This window comes from Durio zibethinus, chromosome 26 (assembly GCF_047325235.1).
Source record: "Durio zibethinus cultivar Kanyao isolate XHJ-2024 chromosome 26, ASM4732523v1, whole genome shotgun sequence".
In the NCBI taxonomy this organism is placed as follows: domain Eukaryota; kingdom Viridiplantae; phylum Streptophyta; class Magnoliopsida; order Malvales; family Malvaceae; genus Durio; species Durio zibethinus.
This window is the reverse complement of record NC_143187.1, coordinates 18,132,915-18,151,251: the sequence shown is the minus strand read 5'-3', so window position 1 is coordinate 18,151,251 and position 18,337 is coordinate 18,132,915. Positions and strand designations below refer to the sequence as shown.

The following is an 18,337-nucleotide window of genomic DNA, read 5'->3' as shown; positions in this document are numbered from 1 at the left end:
ATTATAATTCAAATATTTTTATATTATATATTTAATTAATTAATTTGTTTTTCTTTACTCTATTACCTTTTTAAATTTTGTTTAGATTAATTATAATTAACTTTTCTTTTCTTTTTTTTTTTGGTTTTGTTCATTTCTTCAATGTTTTTATGATTTGTTAATTCATTAACATATTTTTTTTTTATTATTATATATTTTTAATTTTTATAAATTAATATGTAAACTTATATACTTCAATTCATTTTGTAGTATTTGTTTATTATTGATTTTTTTGGTACAATGGAGAGTAGGAGAAGAATGATCAACCATATTTGATCCACAAAAAAAATGCTTTATCAATTATGTAAAAACGATTATAAATAAATAATAATTAAAAAAAAAACGTTTTTAAGCATAACATTCAAAATTTTTATTTTTTTATCTAAAAAAATAACTTTATTTTATTGACATATAAATAATTATTAGGCCAATATATTTGTGTAATAATTATTTCAAATATGTAAAAAATAAAAACTAATAAAAAGTAAATGGTAATGGTCAAATTAATAATTGTGATTTGTTGTTTAATAAAATATATATTAGAATTTATAAAAATATTATGATTAAATAGTTTTGAAATATTTTTCAAATATAAAATGTCTCTCACAATTTAATGAAATGACATATATATATATATATATATCCTTATCAATATTATCATAAAAGTAATTATTAATCTTAATTCTTAACTATTTAAAGATTTAATCTTGATCTTTTATCAAACAAGAAAAAAGTGATAGCAAAATTTTTAGTGTTTACCAAATGAATGAAAGAAAATATTTTAATGAAAAAGAAAGAATTTTTATAATTCTAAAAAATTTACAAAAGTTTAGACTTATTTTAGATAAAAAATATTATTTATAATATATTATATACTGATTATCATTTAATTATAATTTCACATTTATGAATGTATAATTATAATAGATCAACAAAAAGTATAATTTTTTTATTAAAATAATATCAAAAATTGAAATTAATTAAAAATTATAAAAAATTTACTAAAAATTTTTGTGCATTATATGGGTTAAAAAAGCTAGTTGAATCAATAAAATTCAATTATAAATAATTCAATTAAAATAAAAAACTTGAATTCAGGTCAATTTTTGATTTTTCCTATAACTTAACCTGAAATCCAAACGCGTCCGATCCAATCCGTGAAGAAAGTTGGATTTAAAATAATTAAAAATTTAATTTAAACTGTCCCTATTGCTTATTGGTCGCTATTGCGTTATATAACCATGACCGGAAATCAAACCATCATTTTCTTCATTTCTCCTTTCTCAACTATTTAGCTGAGAGAAATCGAAATTTGAACTGACGAAAGAAAAAAAATAGCATTCAAATATTTGAACCCCCTTCCTAAAAAAAAAAAAATCAGATCCAAATCTAGGGTTTCTCTTCCCCTCGTTTTCTCTCTCTCAAAGCTTCGATCTCGTTTTATTTTTGTTTTGGGAATCCAGGATTGATGGAGGCGATCGAAGAATTGTCGGAGCTTTCGGAATCGATGAGGCAAGCTGCTGCTGTTCTTGCCGATGAAGACGTAGATGAGACCTCATCGTCGTCCTCCAAACGATCCTCCACGTTCCTAAACGTCGTCGCTTTGGGCAATGTCGTATGTTCCTCTATCCGGTCAATTTTGTTTTAGACAGCTTTGTGATGTTCTCTGTTGGATCTGCTTGATTTCTAGTTTTTGGACCTAAAGATTGGAAATCTTTGGGCTGTTTTGGATACCAATCGAAAGAAATGAAATCAAACTAAATTTCAATTTCTTTATCAAAATCTGTCATATTCAGTTGGATTTGATTGATCTGTTGTAAGATGCTATACTAGTAATTCAAATATATATGTATATATATTTTCTTTATTTTTCATTGCATTGCTCATGTTATTGATAAGAAAAGCTAGATTTATTGGGAAAATGTGAGAGCGACTAGATGGCTGACATTATGTCTTTTGATTCTTTGCTCGTCAAAGCTGAGGGAGTTTCTTAATTGCCAATATCTTCTTGATTAATTTGAATCCTATTTTAATGTGCTGTAGGTTATTCAACCTTAAAACAGTTATTGGATCCTTTAGGTGTGTTTATTGGAGCATGAAATACATATTTTCCTCTGCACTTTTAGGATTACTTCAATTTACCTGCTGCAATTCTATTTTTTTAGTTGTTATTAATAGTTTTTCTATTGAGAAAAAAGAAAAGAGAAAAAAAAGAGAGATAAACATTCTTTGTTGTCTTCAGAATGCTGGGCTTGAAATTTTTACATTGCTATTGAAGGCCTATGTTTTCCAGGCATTCTGTGCCTTATTTGTGTTACTATTCCCAAAACTGTTTTTACTGTGATTCATTAATATTGGCTAGCATCTCTTTATGTTTGTGCCCTAGTCAGCACCCTTGTTTTCATATATATTTTTTTTAGTGATTTCGGTTCCTATTTCTTGTCTCCTTCTAAGAGCAGGGAAACTTACCCATTATACTTTTATTTATCCATGTGCAATTTGTGGTTATTTAATCACAGCAGGTAGCTTTTTGAATAAAAAATTCCTAAAAAGGGAAGAAGCAGCTAATCTATGTTGTAATCAACCTGTTTCTGTCCCAACATGAGCTTTTGATTTTTTTTTTAAATTTTAATTTCTGTTTTTCTGTATGTACCGAATAGGGGGCTGGTAAGTCTGCCATCTTGAACAGTCTAATTGGACATCCTGTTCTGGTATGTTGTATTTCTTTTAAGCTTTTGCATTTTGTTGAAGATATTTATGTTCACTAGAGGACTTTGCTTATAATAGCATTTATTGACAGCCAACAGGTGAAAATGGTGCCACTAGAGCTCCCATCAGCATTGATTTGGCTAGAGATAGTTCTTTAAGCACTAAATCAATCATCTTGCAAATTGACAATAAATCTCAACAGGTTTCTGCAAGTAAGGCCTCATTCCTGTTCTTTTTATTGCTTCTATTTGATATGTGTGGCTTAGTGGTTCTTTGTTGCACCTGGGAAATGTACCATTGTTCATTATACATGCTGCACATTGGTCTTTTGATCTCTCTGACTGCCTTTCACCTTTCAAATTGGTGCACTGTAGGTGCACTGCGGCATTCTCTACAGGATAGGTTAAGCAAAGGTTCGTCAGGCAGGAGTCGTGATGAAATATATCTGAAGCTTCGGACGAGTACAGGTCAGCCTACATGTTTGTTGAATTGTATTATTGATTTTTAAGTGGTTTTAATGAATGTATAAATAAAATCATTTCTATCAGAGGTTGATGCCTCCAAGAAATTTTGCTTTTTATAAGATTATTTTAAGATTGTTTTTCTTTTCAAATGATCTATCAGATGAATGTTGTGCCTGTTACATGCTAGGGTGCTTTTCAGAACTAAGTTTATTGATGTCAGTGGTTGAATTTTTCGCAATTATGAATTATCTATTAACTTTAACCAGAAACGTGGCTAACTTTAATTATTTATATGATGACATCAATGTTTCTTCCTCTTCTTATAAATAGAAGTAGCATACCAAATCTAAGGCTTTGTTTGGTTTGTGGAATTATATTGTCCATGGAAATCAATCCTTGAAAAGAAAGTATTTCTATTGTTTGGAAAAACAATGGTAAATGTTTTCCTTTGCTTGGCAACCAACAGAAAATTTGCATTATTGTGACGTAGGCAAATGCTCTATCAGTTAATCTAATCAAATTTCATTAATATATTCAAATATATTCCAGAATGATACCAAATGGAGTGTTAACATCATTCAAAGGCAAATATTTATACAGTCTTTATAAGAAACATGGCCATTGAAGGCTAATTGACCATGGCCATTTCAATGACAGAAACCATCATAGAAACTTAGAAACATAATGGGTCAAGCTGGAAAATAGTTCATCAAAAACACTCAAATCGAAACCTTCCAAGTGAGAAACAGTTTAAATTGATTCTTAATCAGTCACATGGAGAGTGGCAAACATACCTTCAGCCTCACAAATCCTGTGCACAAAAATCCCGACCCTCTAGAAATGGGTTTAATTTATGTTTTTGAGAAAGGGAAATGAAAAGCCTCGAAACATAACATCGCCATGAACACTACTGGTATTCACCTCCAAAAGTAATAAGACAAGACAATCTTAATTTGTAGGCAAAGCAATTGGTGGCATTACTAGCAGGAATAAGGAGATCTTCTCCAGGTATGATTTATGGCTTTGGTGTTAAAGAAAGAGGAAAAAGAAAAGCGAGAGAGACAGAGACAGATAGCTGTGTGCGTAAAGTTGGTTTGAGGAGAGAGAGATGGTCGATTTTTCTTTGGAAAAAAACTTTCGAAATATTAACTTGGAAAGTTGTTTTCCTTAATCTTAGCTGCGTGTTCTGTTTATGAAAAATGGTTGACCAATTTTCTAGTTTTTCTTTGGCCTACAAAACACTGGAAAATTGGGGAAATGACTTCCAGGAATCGACTGTCCCAAGCCTTATCAAGCATTGTTAGTCAATTATATGCACTGTTTTAGGCAGTGAGGCATTTGTTTTTGGTAGCAAATCAAGAAATATTTATTAAACAAGAAGAATGTTAGTACAATGTGAAAATAACCCAAAGTAAACAAAATATGAAAGGCATAAAGTAACAGGGTTAAAAAGATTAGAAAATCCTAGCCATGAAAATTTTGCTACAAGATGTTGTCAAAGAACAATCCAAGCAATGAAGCTGTAAATAAAACCAACCTTAACCTCTTCCAACTGTTAAGAGTGATTTCTTGTAGTGAATGACTCAGAACTGCCAAAACCTCAAATTTATAATTGTAAAATTTACAATAGATGGCGCTGCTAGGGTGATTCTTACCTGGATGTTATTTGTAATTTGTCTGATGTTTAAAGTCCTTGATTATTACAATTCCAAAGGAGGGCTTCTTTTTCTTTCTGTATCATAGCAACAGAAGGAGCCATTTGACCCTTTGGAGGCTGACCAAAGGTAGTTACAGAACTATAGATATGCTGTCCTAGGTTAGGTGGATGGAGGTTATGCCCATGCACGTTCTTGCGTTTGCTAAACCTCAGTGCAATTTAGTCTCCAATTATGATAGTTTTGACTGATTGTTCTTGGAATTTGATCGTAGTAATGAAATGATGCTTTGTGGGCTTAGGGAATCACTTGCCCTTGTATGTTGGCCCTATAACATTGCCTTATCCTTTGGTCTTAAGGGTTCAATCATACCTGTCTTTACCAGATTCTTGCCATTGTTAAGAATATATAATTGTTGGAACCTTAGTGTGACTTTGTCCTTTATTAGCATATCTATGAGTGATTGTTCTCATGATCTAATTGATCAGTTTGATTGATGGAATGTGAATGAGCTGGAATGAAATAGCGAATCATTTACATCAAGGTCATAGACCTTTGTCCCAACCCTTTACAAACCACAATGAATCAATCTGTGTCCTGGCTATACAGGAGATTTATCACCACCATGTAAAGATATCTTAAAGCAGTTTTCTTGATAAACAATCTAAAGGTAGATATCTAACAAATAGTTTCCAAGTATAATATGACTGCTTAAAGTGTCTAGAACTACTTATACTAGGAATGCAAGAGTTTTTAATCCTAACCCCTGGATATACATAAACCTCATTTAATCCTAGCTGTTCAGACTCGTTAAAACATCATATGTTAGTCACATGGCCACTTAATAAAAATAAAAACATAATTACTGATCTTAGACTAAAGTAGAATGGCCAACGTAAAAGAACATATCCAAAAAATTATTTTAACTAAGTTTTAGGATGCTCCTGGATCTATTTATTTGCATTAAATCATGTTTCTTATGTAATTTCTTTTAAGCCTTTAAGGCAACTGATGTAATTGGAGCTTATTGATTGTATGATACAAGTTTCAGGAGGACACAGTGATGGGGCTGGTCTTGCTTGGTAGTGTAACTTGATCACTGAAATTTTTGTGTGGGAAAAAATATTTAAGAAATCAAAGGATATGAATGCTTGCATAAAGTTGTTATTTTGGAAATATTTAGATATTGCATGATCTATTCCTTGTTATTTTCTTAAAGATATTTGTCTGGTTAATATTAAACATAAAGAAACGAGGCAGATAGTTGGATGTGTTCTAAAAGCTATGGGAGTCTTTAGTTAAGATAAAAAGACACATAGCAGAGCCTTACACAGGCAACTATGGATTCAGGGATAAAATTCTACCCCATTCTATAAAAGAAATTGCTCAACTATTAGAAGGTTTGATGAATTATGGATATCCATCTGGGGTTCATATCATCTCTGACAGGGCAACCATATTTCATGAATGGTCTCAACACTTCCCTTTGCCTCCTTTTCACTCATATTTACATGCAGTAAGATACTTTCTTATATATATGTGCATGTACAATATAAATCTTCTTTTATATTTTATAAAATATTTTAATAGTTCTTCTCAATGTTCCATATCTCAGCCCCACCTTTAAAATTGATTGATTTACCTGGACTGGAGCAAAGAATTGTGGATAGCTCATTGGTGAGTGGCTGAATGTTATTTTCTTTTGGTTTCAGATTTTAACAGCTGGACACTCTGATGTGTTATTTGCTTCTTGATTCTTCATTTACATTGCCAGTTTTTGAGGTGCTTTGTTTGATTAGTTATCTGACAATTTCCTTTACTTTATTCCTCAGCTCAGTGAGTATGTTGAACATAATGATGCTATATTGCTCGTTATTGTGCCTGCTGCTCAGGCACCAGAAATTTCATCATCTAGAGCACTTAGGATTGCAAAGGAATATGATTCAGAAGGTAGACTTCTATGGTGCTTGCATTTTCTAATTAATCTTTTTCCAGGCCTAAAATGATAAAAATTTACCTTCCACTGTTACTTTTCTGGATATTTAAAATTTTATTGCCAATTTTTAATTGATTGTAGGTACCAGAACAGTTGGCGTTATTAGTAAAATCGATCAAGCTGCTTCAGACTCAAAAGCCCTGGCAGCAGTTCAGGCTCTCTTGTTAAATCAGGGACCAGCCAAAACGTCTGATATTCCATGGGTTGGTTTAATTGGTCAGTCTGTGTCTATAGCTTCAACTCAATCTGGAAGTGCTTCATCTGACAATTCTTTAGAAACGGCTTGGCGAGCAGAGAGTGAAAGTCTAAAATCTATTTTGACTGGAGCCCCTCAAAACAAGCTCGGGAGAGTAGCTTTGATAGACGCCCTTGCTGGCCAAATACGTAACCGCATAAAACTCAGGCTTCCAAATCTCCTTTCAGGGTACTTGCTTTTTCCCAATTCCTTTTGCCCCATGGTTTTTGTTTATGCAATTTTGCTTGCTGCCTTTTTTGGTTAGTACATTTTCCTTTCTAATACTGCCTAGAAGATAGGAATGTTGTGTTAATAGACCCTGGTTTACTGCAGAATTGTTCTTGATTTATCATAGACCCTGGTTTACTGCAGAATTGTTCTTGATTTATCTCCCAAGGTTTAATGAGAGAATTACCACTAGACACGTTAAAAGTTTTTGCTTTCTGAATCTGTGTAAACATATATTTGCCACTAAAGGACATATTGTCTTTAAAAGCTTATGCTTGTATTATAGAAGGTATGTGAACCACCCCTAATCAGCTTAGTATGATTCTAAATTGAAAATTGATGAGTTGACTGTTGCAAAATTATTAGTTTATTGTTAGATGTCTTCATAAAGGTAGAGAGGCCAGGTTGGCAAGTGAATTATCAACAATAAGGTTCTATTATATTATTAGATATCAAATATCTGAGGTTGATAGTATCAGACAAAACCACCCATTTGAAGTCTTTACAGCCCCAATTGAGACAATTCTTTTGGTGTATGTTGGAATCATCTTCAATTTTGGTCCATGTGTGTCCTTTTTTTAAATATTATTTGTTTGTTGTGTAATTGATGGAATTCCATTCAATTCTGTTTTAATATTTATATTTGATTTTAACAGAAAAGTTCAAATTAAACTTAGTTTTTTAAATATATTATTAAAATAGTCCATATTCTCATACCTTTTATAGGTTTCTAATTCTTCCTTTCCTTACCACATCTTAGGCTTCAAGGGAAGTCTCAAATAGTCCAGGATGAATTAGTAAGGCTTGGTGAACAGATGGTTACTACTGCTGAAGGCACAAGAGCTATTGCGTTGGAGCTGTGCCGTGAATTTGAGGACAAATTTCTGCAACACATAACGGGTGGTGAAGTGAGTTGCATCTTTCAGAAGTGAAATGCTCATCACTGTTGTTAACTGCGAAAGAGGGCGAAAGCAACATCTGCATGGTTATGATAAATGTGCTACCTAAAATGGAAAAAATATCTATTTGAGATGAATCTTTCAAGTGTTTATTTTATTTGTCTGATTTAATAAATCCTCTTCTATTGCTTAAGTTCCCCTCCAAATTTTCAGGGAAATGGTTGGAAAATTGTTGGTAGTTTTGAGGGAAGTTTTCCTAACAGGATTAAGCAGCTCCCTTTGGACAGACATTTTGACATAAACAATGTCAAAAGGGTAGGTTCTATTGTCAAATCTCATTCAATTTTGGTGCCTTCTTAAATAGCTACATATTGGTTGGTTTCTTTACCTTCAGATTGATACTTTTCTCCCAGATTGTCCTAGAAGCAGATGGTTATCAGCCCTATCTAATATCTCCAGAGAAGGGTTTAAGATCTTTGATAAAAGGTGTCTTGGAGCTAGCAAAAGAGCCATCTCGTTCATGTGTTGATGAGGTACATCTATGTTGGTGCTCTGTACTTATACTTCCGTGTAAAGGTTCTTTATCATGATTGTTTTTCCTTTTGTTGTGTGTTTGTGAGTATATTTTCTACTAATCGAAATAGTAGGCCATTTATGTTTTCTGTATCTGTTTTCTAAATATTTCATCAGTATGTCTGCACAAGTTTTTGCTGTTAATTTGAAAGGAGATAAAACAAGGTTTTGGTCTGTAGATGTTTAGGGCATATACCTCGCAAAGTAAAAATTTAAGGTACCGATATCCTAATTTAGTATTTGGTATGTGGTGATTGTTCCAAAAACCTTGGTGATCTACACATGGTGATTAGATTATTGTGCTTGATAGGCTTTGGGTGATCCTACGTGGTGGTGGTCTTGGATCACTGACAGTGATTAGATCACTATCTTGGAGGATGACCTAATTCTCATAAAAAAGGGTGGCAAACTTTTATCACAGAGGTGAAGTTATATGTACAATTAACAATTGTCAATGTTACCTATTTAATATGTGAGTTAAAAACTTGCTTTCCCTTGAAATTGTAATTATTTTATATTATCAATTTTTATATTTTAAACCTGATATTCATTTTTATAAGTTCAAAAATAATTTATGTTTTTTAATAATTTATGTATAATACAATCCTTTTGTTTTTCTTTTATTATGAATTTAATAGATTATTTTTATTTTCTAATTCAAATATTTTTTACGTAATTTATATTATAAAAATTAGTTTACCTATCAATAAATATTTATTAATTTAATAATTTAATTATATTTTATTATAAAATAAATAAAATATTACTAATATTTTACAAATTATTATCATTAAATAACATTAAAATCGTTAAATTGTGTAACTAATACAATATGCATGGTTATTTTCGTACTTTTAAACAAAATAATGTTTGATTTTTAGTAATACCAAACATAATGATCTTTAATTACTAAGTTTTAATGATTGTTAACCACAGTAATTTCAAATCACAAGAGATAAGATCACCTTGGTAACAAGATCACCTTTGTGATTACATGACCATGGTGATCTTCCAAAAGACACCAAACCCACCTAATCAGTTAATGAATATGTGAATACGACATTATCCTTTTGTTAATACAGTTATTTGGCTCCAAATTTTTCCATGTTAGCTTAGAAATAACCTTAAAGCTTGAATTGATTGAAAATAGATAACAACGTATATCAAGCATTCTTGCTGTAACATTTAAAATGTTATCTTGGGAACTTTTTCATGTGTGACAAAGGATATTGAAACATTTCAAGTTATAGCTGCTTGCAATTAATCAGCCTTGTGATATTCATCTCAATGTGATTTTTTTTTTTGCTGTTTTCTATTTCTTTTTGGTGCCTGTCAAAACAGGTTCATCGTGTGTTGTTGGATATAGTTTCTGCTGCTGCAAATGCTACACCTGGTCTTGGAAGATATGCTCCTTTCAAGAGAGAGGTAATAATGCATCGCATCTGTTCATATATGCTTTATAGATGCCAAGTTTAGATCAATGCATGTCAAATACTTATTTCTTTTTAAAAAAATTTAACCAGGTTGTGGCAATTGCAAGTGCTGCACTGGATGGTTTTAAAAATGAAGCCAAAAAGATGGTAGTTGCACTAGTGGACATGGAGCGTGTTTTTGTTCCACCTCAACATTTCATTCGTCTGGTGCAAAGGCGGTATGCTAAGATAATTTTTCTTTTTCATGTGATAATTTATTTATTTTTGAGACTTTACTGTTCCTCTGCCATAATTTAAGTATATTTTCTTTTGTTTTATGAATTTCCTATTACTTTTTAATAGAATGGAGAGACAACGGCGAGAAGAAGAGTTGAAGAATCGGTCCTCCAAGAAGGCGCTTGACGCAGAGCAGTCAATTCTAAATCGGGTATGGACTTTACTAAGTGGCTTTAGTATATATATTTATAATATTTATCTCGTTGGTGACTGCATTCGTCTAACAGACTGATAATTTTCTTCATTTCTCATTTTAGGCAACTAGTCCTCAAACAGGTGGACAACAATCAGAAGGAAGCTTGAAATCAATCAAGGATAAATCAAGTAAACAGGAAAAAGATGTACAAGAGGGATCAGCCCTGAAGACTGCTGGAACTGATGGTGAGATAACAGCAGGTTGGTAAACAAACTGAGCATCTGGAAAACATAATTATGAAATTTATGGTTTTGTTCTCTATCCAGAATCATAGCCTTGAACTTCTTCTCTTTCCTCTGATGCCTTTGCTAGATGGTAAAGATACAAGGAATGCCTATTGATTGAGTTGTCTGATCAGAAAAATTATTTGAGTTTCTGGAAATATCAAATTTAAATCAGTGGTCTGCAAAATAATGAACATGTTACTGACTTTATGTCTCTCTCAGGAGCAGAGCCACAATATATAACCAAGGACAATACCTGAAATTCCCAAAACAAGCTAGTTTTAGTTTGAATCTATAGAACTTTATGTAGATTTAGAATTGCTCTCGCTAACAACAGGCAGGGATCAGTTTGAAATTCTAGAAACATATTAAAGGTCAAGACTTTATAACATGGGTATAACACTTCAGCAAGCAAATTTCTTCATTTTTTGTTAATAATTCCAGTTATGAAATGTTCTAAGTTCACATCTCCCTGTTAGTAATCAAAGTTAAAGCGTGCAATAAATATGCATTTGTCCTTTAGTTTTCTTTTGTGAGAATCTGGTATTAAGTCTGTGGCTTAGCTGGTAGGAAAGCTGAAAAGAGGTAGGAGAGATTTAGGAGGGATGGGAAAGGTAAAAGGCAAGTATTTATCACAAGCCTTTTCATATCCGAGTTCTATGCAATTTTGGACAGAACTGTTTGCTGGTCACTTACTGAGCTTTCTTTGGATTGGTCCCAAAAAGAGCTCAGTGGCACAATATGATCCATTTAGCTGACTGTAAGTGGCAAAAGCCTTAGCATCAATTGTATTTTATCACTGCAGGATTTTTACTGAAGAAGAGTGGAAAAACAAATGGGTGGAGTAGGCGATGGTTTGTTTTAAATGAGAAAACTGGCAAGGTTAGTGCATTGTGCTTCTAATAATTGTGGTTGTTTCTATCTGTGTGCATGTGAGTGTGTATAGTTGATGATGCCTGTTTTTTCTCTTTGTTCAAGTAAGTTGTTTAATGGTAATCTTTGCTGCAGCTTGGTTACACGAAAAAACAAGAGGAAAGGCATTTTCGTGGTGTCATCACATTGGAGGTATGAAATGGATGTTCATTTCTTGTGGTACCTTGCTTTTGGGGAGACTATAGTTGGGTAATAACCTTAATAGATGCATTCACATGTGTTATGATTGTTAAATATTATTCCTTATCTGAGAGTCTATCTCTTGGTGATTATAGAAGTTGATTAATTTTTGTGTTAATTTTTAATTATGCAACATGTACAATATGCACTCTCTGTTCTATCTGTTGCTCTCTTTGCAACTTGCTTTACATGGGGGTATTGTTACTTGAAGATCAGCAATCTATGTACGTAAAGTCTAGCTTTATTTGTTGTGATCAGTTATGATGCTAGACTCAAGTTTTGGGCATAAGATGTGGTTAATTTTTTCATTTGTTGTGAACTGTTGCTTAGCAATGCCCTACTGATCTAATCAAAATTGCTGTAAACCTTTTAGTTGTAACTTTCTTGAATCTTAATGTAGAGTTAAAAGAAGAAAAATTAGTGAAATAATTGATGAAGTGACTATAAAAAAAAGGAAAAAAGTGAGACAAAGAGGATGGAAAGAATCCTTAACACTTGGCTTCCTGATGAACCAAAGGCCAGAGAGACCCAGAAGTCGGAAGAGAAAGTGAGTGAGAGTTAAAGAAAAAGATGATGGGGCCATGAAAAAGACAGCACAAAAAGCGCATCTGTGAATCCCTTTTGCTATGTTTAGTTTATATTAATATTATAATTGCTCCCTCTGTTTCAAATTGAATTTCCTTCTTTCAATTGGCAAAATCTTTTAGGAATGGAGTAGTTTGTTCCTTACTTTAGAAATTTTACCCTTGAAATGACATAAAAATTAGAGGGTCCCACCTAAAATTAGTATTTCTATTAAGGGTAACATTGGAAAAGTGTTTTCCACTTTAGGAATGTGGACATTATTTTGAAACGTCCTAAAATAGTAAGGGCATTCAATTCGAAGCTGAGGGAGTATAATATTCAGTTTAGGGGGGCTTGTAGGAAGCTTCCTTTTAGTTGGCTTTTCAAATGAAATGTATTAATGTTGCTTTTAGCATGTAATAATATGGTTAGTTTTTTTCATTACTTCAAATGAAATGTATTAATGTTGCATTTAACATGTAATAATATGGTTAGGGTTTTTTTTTTTCTATCCTTTTTTTATAACAAAAAATGAAAATGAACCAAGTTCTTTAGATATTTAAGTTCTAAAACCAAAGCCATAGTCACATAAAACTGAGCTGAACGAAATACCTTGATTCAATTTTATATTTTGATCTAAGTTATAAAACCAAAGCCTTAAAGTCACTAAGAACCAATCTGATTCATATATCTTGATTTATTCCTTTTTTCTGTTTTCTGAAGCAAGGTAACTTGTTCACTAGAACTTTTCTTAAGAGTCTAAGAGGTGAATCTAATATCTGTCATTTTTATTTGTGCTTATTGTGAATCAAATAATTCCACCTCCTTTTCTGCTAGACTACCCTAAATATTCTTAATGCATAATTATTTAACTAAATTATCTTATTTTTGGTAATATGGTCTGGGGTTTCCCTAGGCTTTGCCTAGGGCTAATCCCCTCCTTGGGCAATGTCAAGGGCACACTCCCCCGCATCAGCTTGGTGCATTCAGGATTTTACTCCAAATGTTCCCCACAAGGATCAAACCCTAGTTGACGAGGAAAGGGGCTCCTCACCTTACCAAGTGGACAGACCCTTGGGGGTAGCTAAATTTTAAATAATTAGACAAGGAAATAAGTTTTCTTTAGAAAAAAAGAAAAACCTAATGTGAGAGAGAATTTTGGTCTTGACTTGTACTAAAAATCCTAACATTGCTGATCGGGACTATAGAATTTGTTAGCTGATTTATTGCTCTGATTTAAAGATGTGATCTCAATAACAATGCTCATATTGAAATAAATTGGTCTGTCCTCTATATCAATGGCGGCTTTTCTAATTATTTGTTGATCAGGAATGCAACATTGAGGAAGTTGCTGATGATGAAGGTGGCTCATCCAAAAGTTCCAAGGATAAGAAGGCTAATGGACCGGATTCTGGAAAAGGACCCAGTCTTGTTTTTAAGATAACTAGCAGGGTTCCATATAAGACAGTTTTGAAAGGTTTTACAAGCTTTCCTTAAATTGATTTTGTTGTTCTTGTACCAAGCTGCATGCCATTATATGCTTCAATTTTATTTTGCAGCTCACAGTGCTGTTATATTAAAGGCTGAGAGCATTGCAGATAAGGCTGAGTGGTTAGGAAAGTTAAGAAATGTTATCGAATCTAAAGGAGGTCAAGTGAAGGGTGAATCTGGCCCTCCCTTGAGGCAAAGTCTATCTGATGGTTCACTTGTGAGTTGTTGGTTAATTCCAATTGGATTCTTTTATCTTATACTTGTGATGTTATTACATTTGGGTTTGGGATGCCGGTGTGTTCTGTAGGTCTTTATTGATTATTAGTGGTATTTTGATTTAGATTTTTTTGACTAAATTGGTCATTCAATTTGGTTTAATCAACTTTTAGCTGTGAATAAACGTTTGGCTGACAGGCATAAGAATTGGCCTTTTCTTTTTGTTGGGAAAAAATTCATTTTAAGGGTGATTTTTTTTTTTTTGTACAAAGTCAAAAACTATAGATTAAATTAAAAGAAAATTACAAAAAAAGTATCACCTGGAATGTTTTTTATGACAGTGGAAAATTAATTTTCTTCCTATCATTATTCTTTTCCTCCTTTTTATAAGCAAAGAACTCCTTAACATAAAAAGAGTTGTTGGGGTGGTGGCCAATGCATGGCTTAACCAGCAAAAAACTGGGATGGGATTTATCTGTCAAAATTTTGATTATCGAGCATGCATCTTCAACATTATGCGCATTTTCTGTGCAGGATACAATGGCAAGAAGACCTGCTGATCCTGAAGAAGAGCTTCGGTGGATGTCCCAAGAAGTACGTGGTTATGTGGAAGCTGTTCTTAACAGCCTTGCTGCCAATGTTCCAAAGGTCAGTTTTTTCTCTTTAATGACCATTTTTGGTTGTTTATGCTTATATATCGTTTTTAATCATCATTCTTTTAAGCAGGCTGTTGTTCTTTGCCAAGTAGAGAAAGCAAAAGAAGACATGCTTATTCAGTTATATAGCTCTGTTAGGTCAGTACCATCTTTGTTCCCTAGTCTGCAATGAGTAAACATGCACTCTTTCCCTGTAAAACCTATGCATGTTAAGCTTATCTGATATTTCTGCATATGAGCAACAAATAAGTAAAAGATCACTTTCTTATGTCTTCTTTTTCTATGAGGCATAGGTTTTACCATAGTTGAAATGCATTCCTCTGGATATTTGTTTTGAAGATAGAACCAATATACATGGTAATAATTTCATGTGCAACTGCAAAGAGCTATTTGATAATGAAGTGTGTCAGAGCAACTGCAGTAAGGGTGGCTTTGGTGGGAAGGAAAGAAAGGTGGAAGGAAAAGTGTCTCAACTCTTATTCAATGGCTAGACTAGGATGTATCTAAGGAGATGGTGTGGAATAGCCTAACCATAGAACAAAAAATTTTTCTTCCACTGTTCCTCCCTACCAAATGCACTGCAAGTGTTGCCAAACTGATACTCATAATTGATGCGAATGACTTTCTGGTCAAGACAAGCCAATAGTATGTATCTGGGTATCTGATTATTCAGTTGGACTGGTTTAGGCCTTTATTTAAGCTACTATAGATGTTATTCTCATGCTTTATATTTGGATGGCATGGAACAGAAGGCTGTGGTTTTATTTTACTCTGTTTTCCCACAGTTTTCAATTGTAGGTATTATGGTGATTCCAGGAGTTGCTGGAAATTGAAAAATTGATCTAGAAAGGGTCTTATCTAGGTTTAGAGTTCATATTTATGGTGAATTCTGGAAAATTCTTGGTAGCTTCAGTTTGGATCACAAGTCTTCTTTACCCTAAATTTAACTCTGTAAATTGAAAATTTGAACTCTGTAACTTCATATGTAACTTGTTTCTATCAATAGAGAACAAGTTAATGAATATTTCAGTAGGTCTTCTGCTTCAGTTGGGATTGTGTGAAGCAATGTTGACCCAATTGTTGAAGCCCTTGCAAGGTGAAGACCGCCTTATGAATCCAGCATCTCTTTTTTTTTTTTGTTTACTTTCCACTTCCCAGCATCCTTTCAAGCTGAAGCAATCTTGAATCTGTCCTACACCTATGCCTAACTCACATCGATTCACCATCAAACTCAACATTAAAACCTCCAAATGTTCTGCTCTGTATTTTTTGCAGTGCTAAAACAGCCTTCGAACCACAGATCCTTAACTTCATCCAATTAAAGCTCTATGTGACAAAAATGATCTAATCAACCTCATAAAAAATTCTAATTGATCTCATATCATCTTACCCTTTTGCCCTTAAGTAGACTAAAATATTAACCTCAATACCTGTAATTTTCTTGTCTTCCTACCATTCCTACTATTTTTTTGTAATTTGGTGTACTTTTTTTTAGCTGTCCTACATATGCTATTCCCGCCAATTTTTTGATATTTGTTTCTTAGTAGGATGAGTGCTCATGCTGTCATGAATAAATCGGTAATGAGGGTTGCAATTGTTGATATAAACCTACCACTTTATGTTAATGTGGGAGGAATTCCATTTGGCAGTTGGGTCAAAGATATGCAGCTTTTAGACATGCTATTGACATCCATGCATAATTTTTGAAAGCCATTCTTTCATTTTTCATTTTTTTTTTTTTAAATTCTTTCTGGGGATATATTTTTATGCTTTATTGTTATTTAAGTTCTTTGGAGAATAACTTTACTCTTATGCTTTTGGTGGTTAGTGCCATAAGCAATGCCAGGATTGAGGAACTGCTCCTGGAGGACCAAAATGTAAAGCGCAGAAGGGAGCGTTACCAGAAACAATCCTCTCTCCTTTCAAAACTTACAAGGCAACTTAGCATCCATGACAATCGAGCAGCTGCTGCCTCCAGCTGGTCCAATGGTAGTGTAGCAGGTACCTTTTTGTAATTCTGTTTGTGTAAGCAAATGTTGCGCTTTATTTGCAAAGATGTTTGCATGCACATTTACTTTGTCTTTTGAGATACTAACACTATGTGCTTGGTGCAAACCCTTTATTTATTTATTTGGTCAAATTAATGCAAAACCTTCAAATAGTCCAGGACGGCATGCATGTTGATTTATATTTTACCTGTAGTATGCTTGTTTTGTATTGTAGTGATTTTATTTGACTAGTTATACATGAACAACTATGGTTTTTTCGCCCTTTTTCTTGAGATACAGAGAGCAGCCCACGGGCAAGTAGATCCTCATCAGGCGATGACTGGAGGTCTGCATTTGATGCTGCTGCAAATGGACCTGTTGATTCAGCTAGATATGGGTCCAATGGTCATGGCAGAAGATATAGTGACCCATCACAGAATGGTGATGTAAGTTCAGGTTCAAGCTCTAGCAGCCGCAGGACACCAACTCGGCTGCCACCGGCACCACCACCATCTGGTTCATCTTACAGATACTAAATAAGAACTTGAATCACCTTTATTCATTCATGCATTCATCTTGGCTGGCGACCTTATTGGATCATCAAGCGTATCTTAAGCTCAGATTATATCGAGTAGCATCCGTAGAATTAGAATAGGAATGTAGATATATGTGGCGTTTATAAGCATGTTATTTTTTTGAGATGTATTTTTTGATATATCAATTATAATTTCTTTTTTCTTCTTGGGAGAGGGGGCGGGTATTTTCATATTTTTTAAGATGCTACAAATGCATTTGTTTGTATTGGATCTAAATGAGCAAAGCTTTACTCTTGAATTATGTTTTTAGATTTAATTAGTTTTAAGATTATTTTTAATGAAAAATTATTTTTTGTATTTATTAATAGTGAACATTTTAAACTTCGTGACTAGATTTATGGGTGGTTCATGGGTTTTAATCAATCTGAGGATATTAGGATGGTTTTTGTTTTGGTTATGGGCAGCTCATGGTTTAAATTTTTTAATGCCAAAACTTCAAATGGCTCATGATACTAAACATTTATCCTTTTGTTTCGGACTGAAAGAGCAAATTGTAAGATTAAGTTTTGAATCGATTGTATACTAGTTGTATGAATAGATTTTATATATAACAGTAATAATTTTGTAGTCGGTTACATGAAAAGTAAAAAAATAAAAATTCATATTATATGATGTAAAATTTAATTCAGTTGGTTAATTTGTAAAATTAATAAATTGGATTCGGTTAACAAAATGAAAAAATATAATTTGATTAATTTAATCTTAAATAATTTATTTTGAAATTAATTGAATGAATATCACTATCTACCTCTACCTGACGAGAATGCATTTGATGAGAAACAACTG

General features: G+C 32.9%; 1 protein-coding gene across 3 annotated transcripts; it reads left to right on the top strand.

The window, feature by feature from the left end:
* The first annotated feature begins 1,358 nt into the window (after window positions 1-1,358).
* Window positions 1,359-17,852, top strand: LOC111275363 (dynamin-2A-like). 3 transcript variants are annotated; one of them, XM_022860707.2, is made up of 22 exons: window positions 1,359-1,654; window positions 2,700-2,750; window positions 2,840-2,960; window positions 3,123-3,215; window positions 6,483-6,544; window positions 6,700-6,817; window positions 6,945-7,287; window positions 8,087-8,234; window positions 8,439-8,540; window positions 8,639-8,758; window positions 10,140-10,223; window positions 10,322-10,449; window positions 10,574-10,658; window positions 10,765-10,903; window positions 11,733-11,809; window positions 11,936-11,992; window positions 13,934-14,081; window positions 14,164-14,312; window positions 14,846-14,959; window positions 15,038-15,105; window positions 16,796-16,968; window positions 17,256-17,852. In XM_022860707.2, the coding sequence occupies exons 1-22, from the start codon at window positions 1,508-1,510 to the stop codon at window positions 17,489-17,491; spliced, it is 2,763 nt and encodes a 920-aa protein (XP_022716442.2). In that variant the 5' UTR covers window positions 1,359-1,507; the 3' UTR covers window positions 17,492-17,852. The 3 variants fall into 3 exon arrangements, 2 of the variants coding, with proteins under 2 accessions (XP_022716442.2, XP_089611935.1); XR_016334335.1 differs by lacking the exon at window positions 15,038-15,105; XM_089755809.1 differs by lacking the exons at window positions 13,934-14,081; window positions 14,164-14,312.
* Window positions 17,853-18,337: the final 485 nt, after the last annotated feature.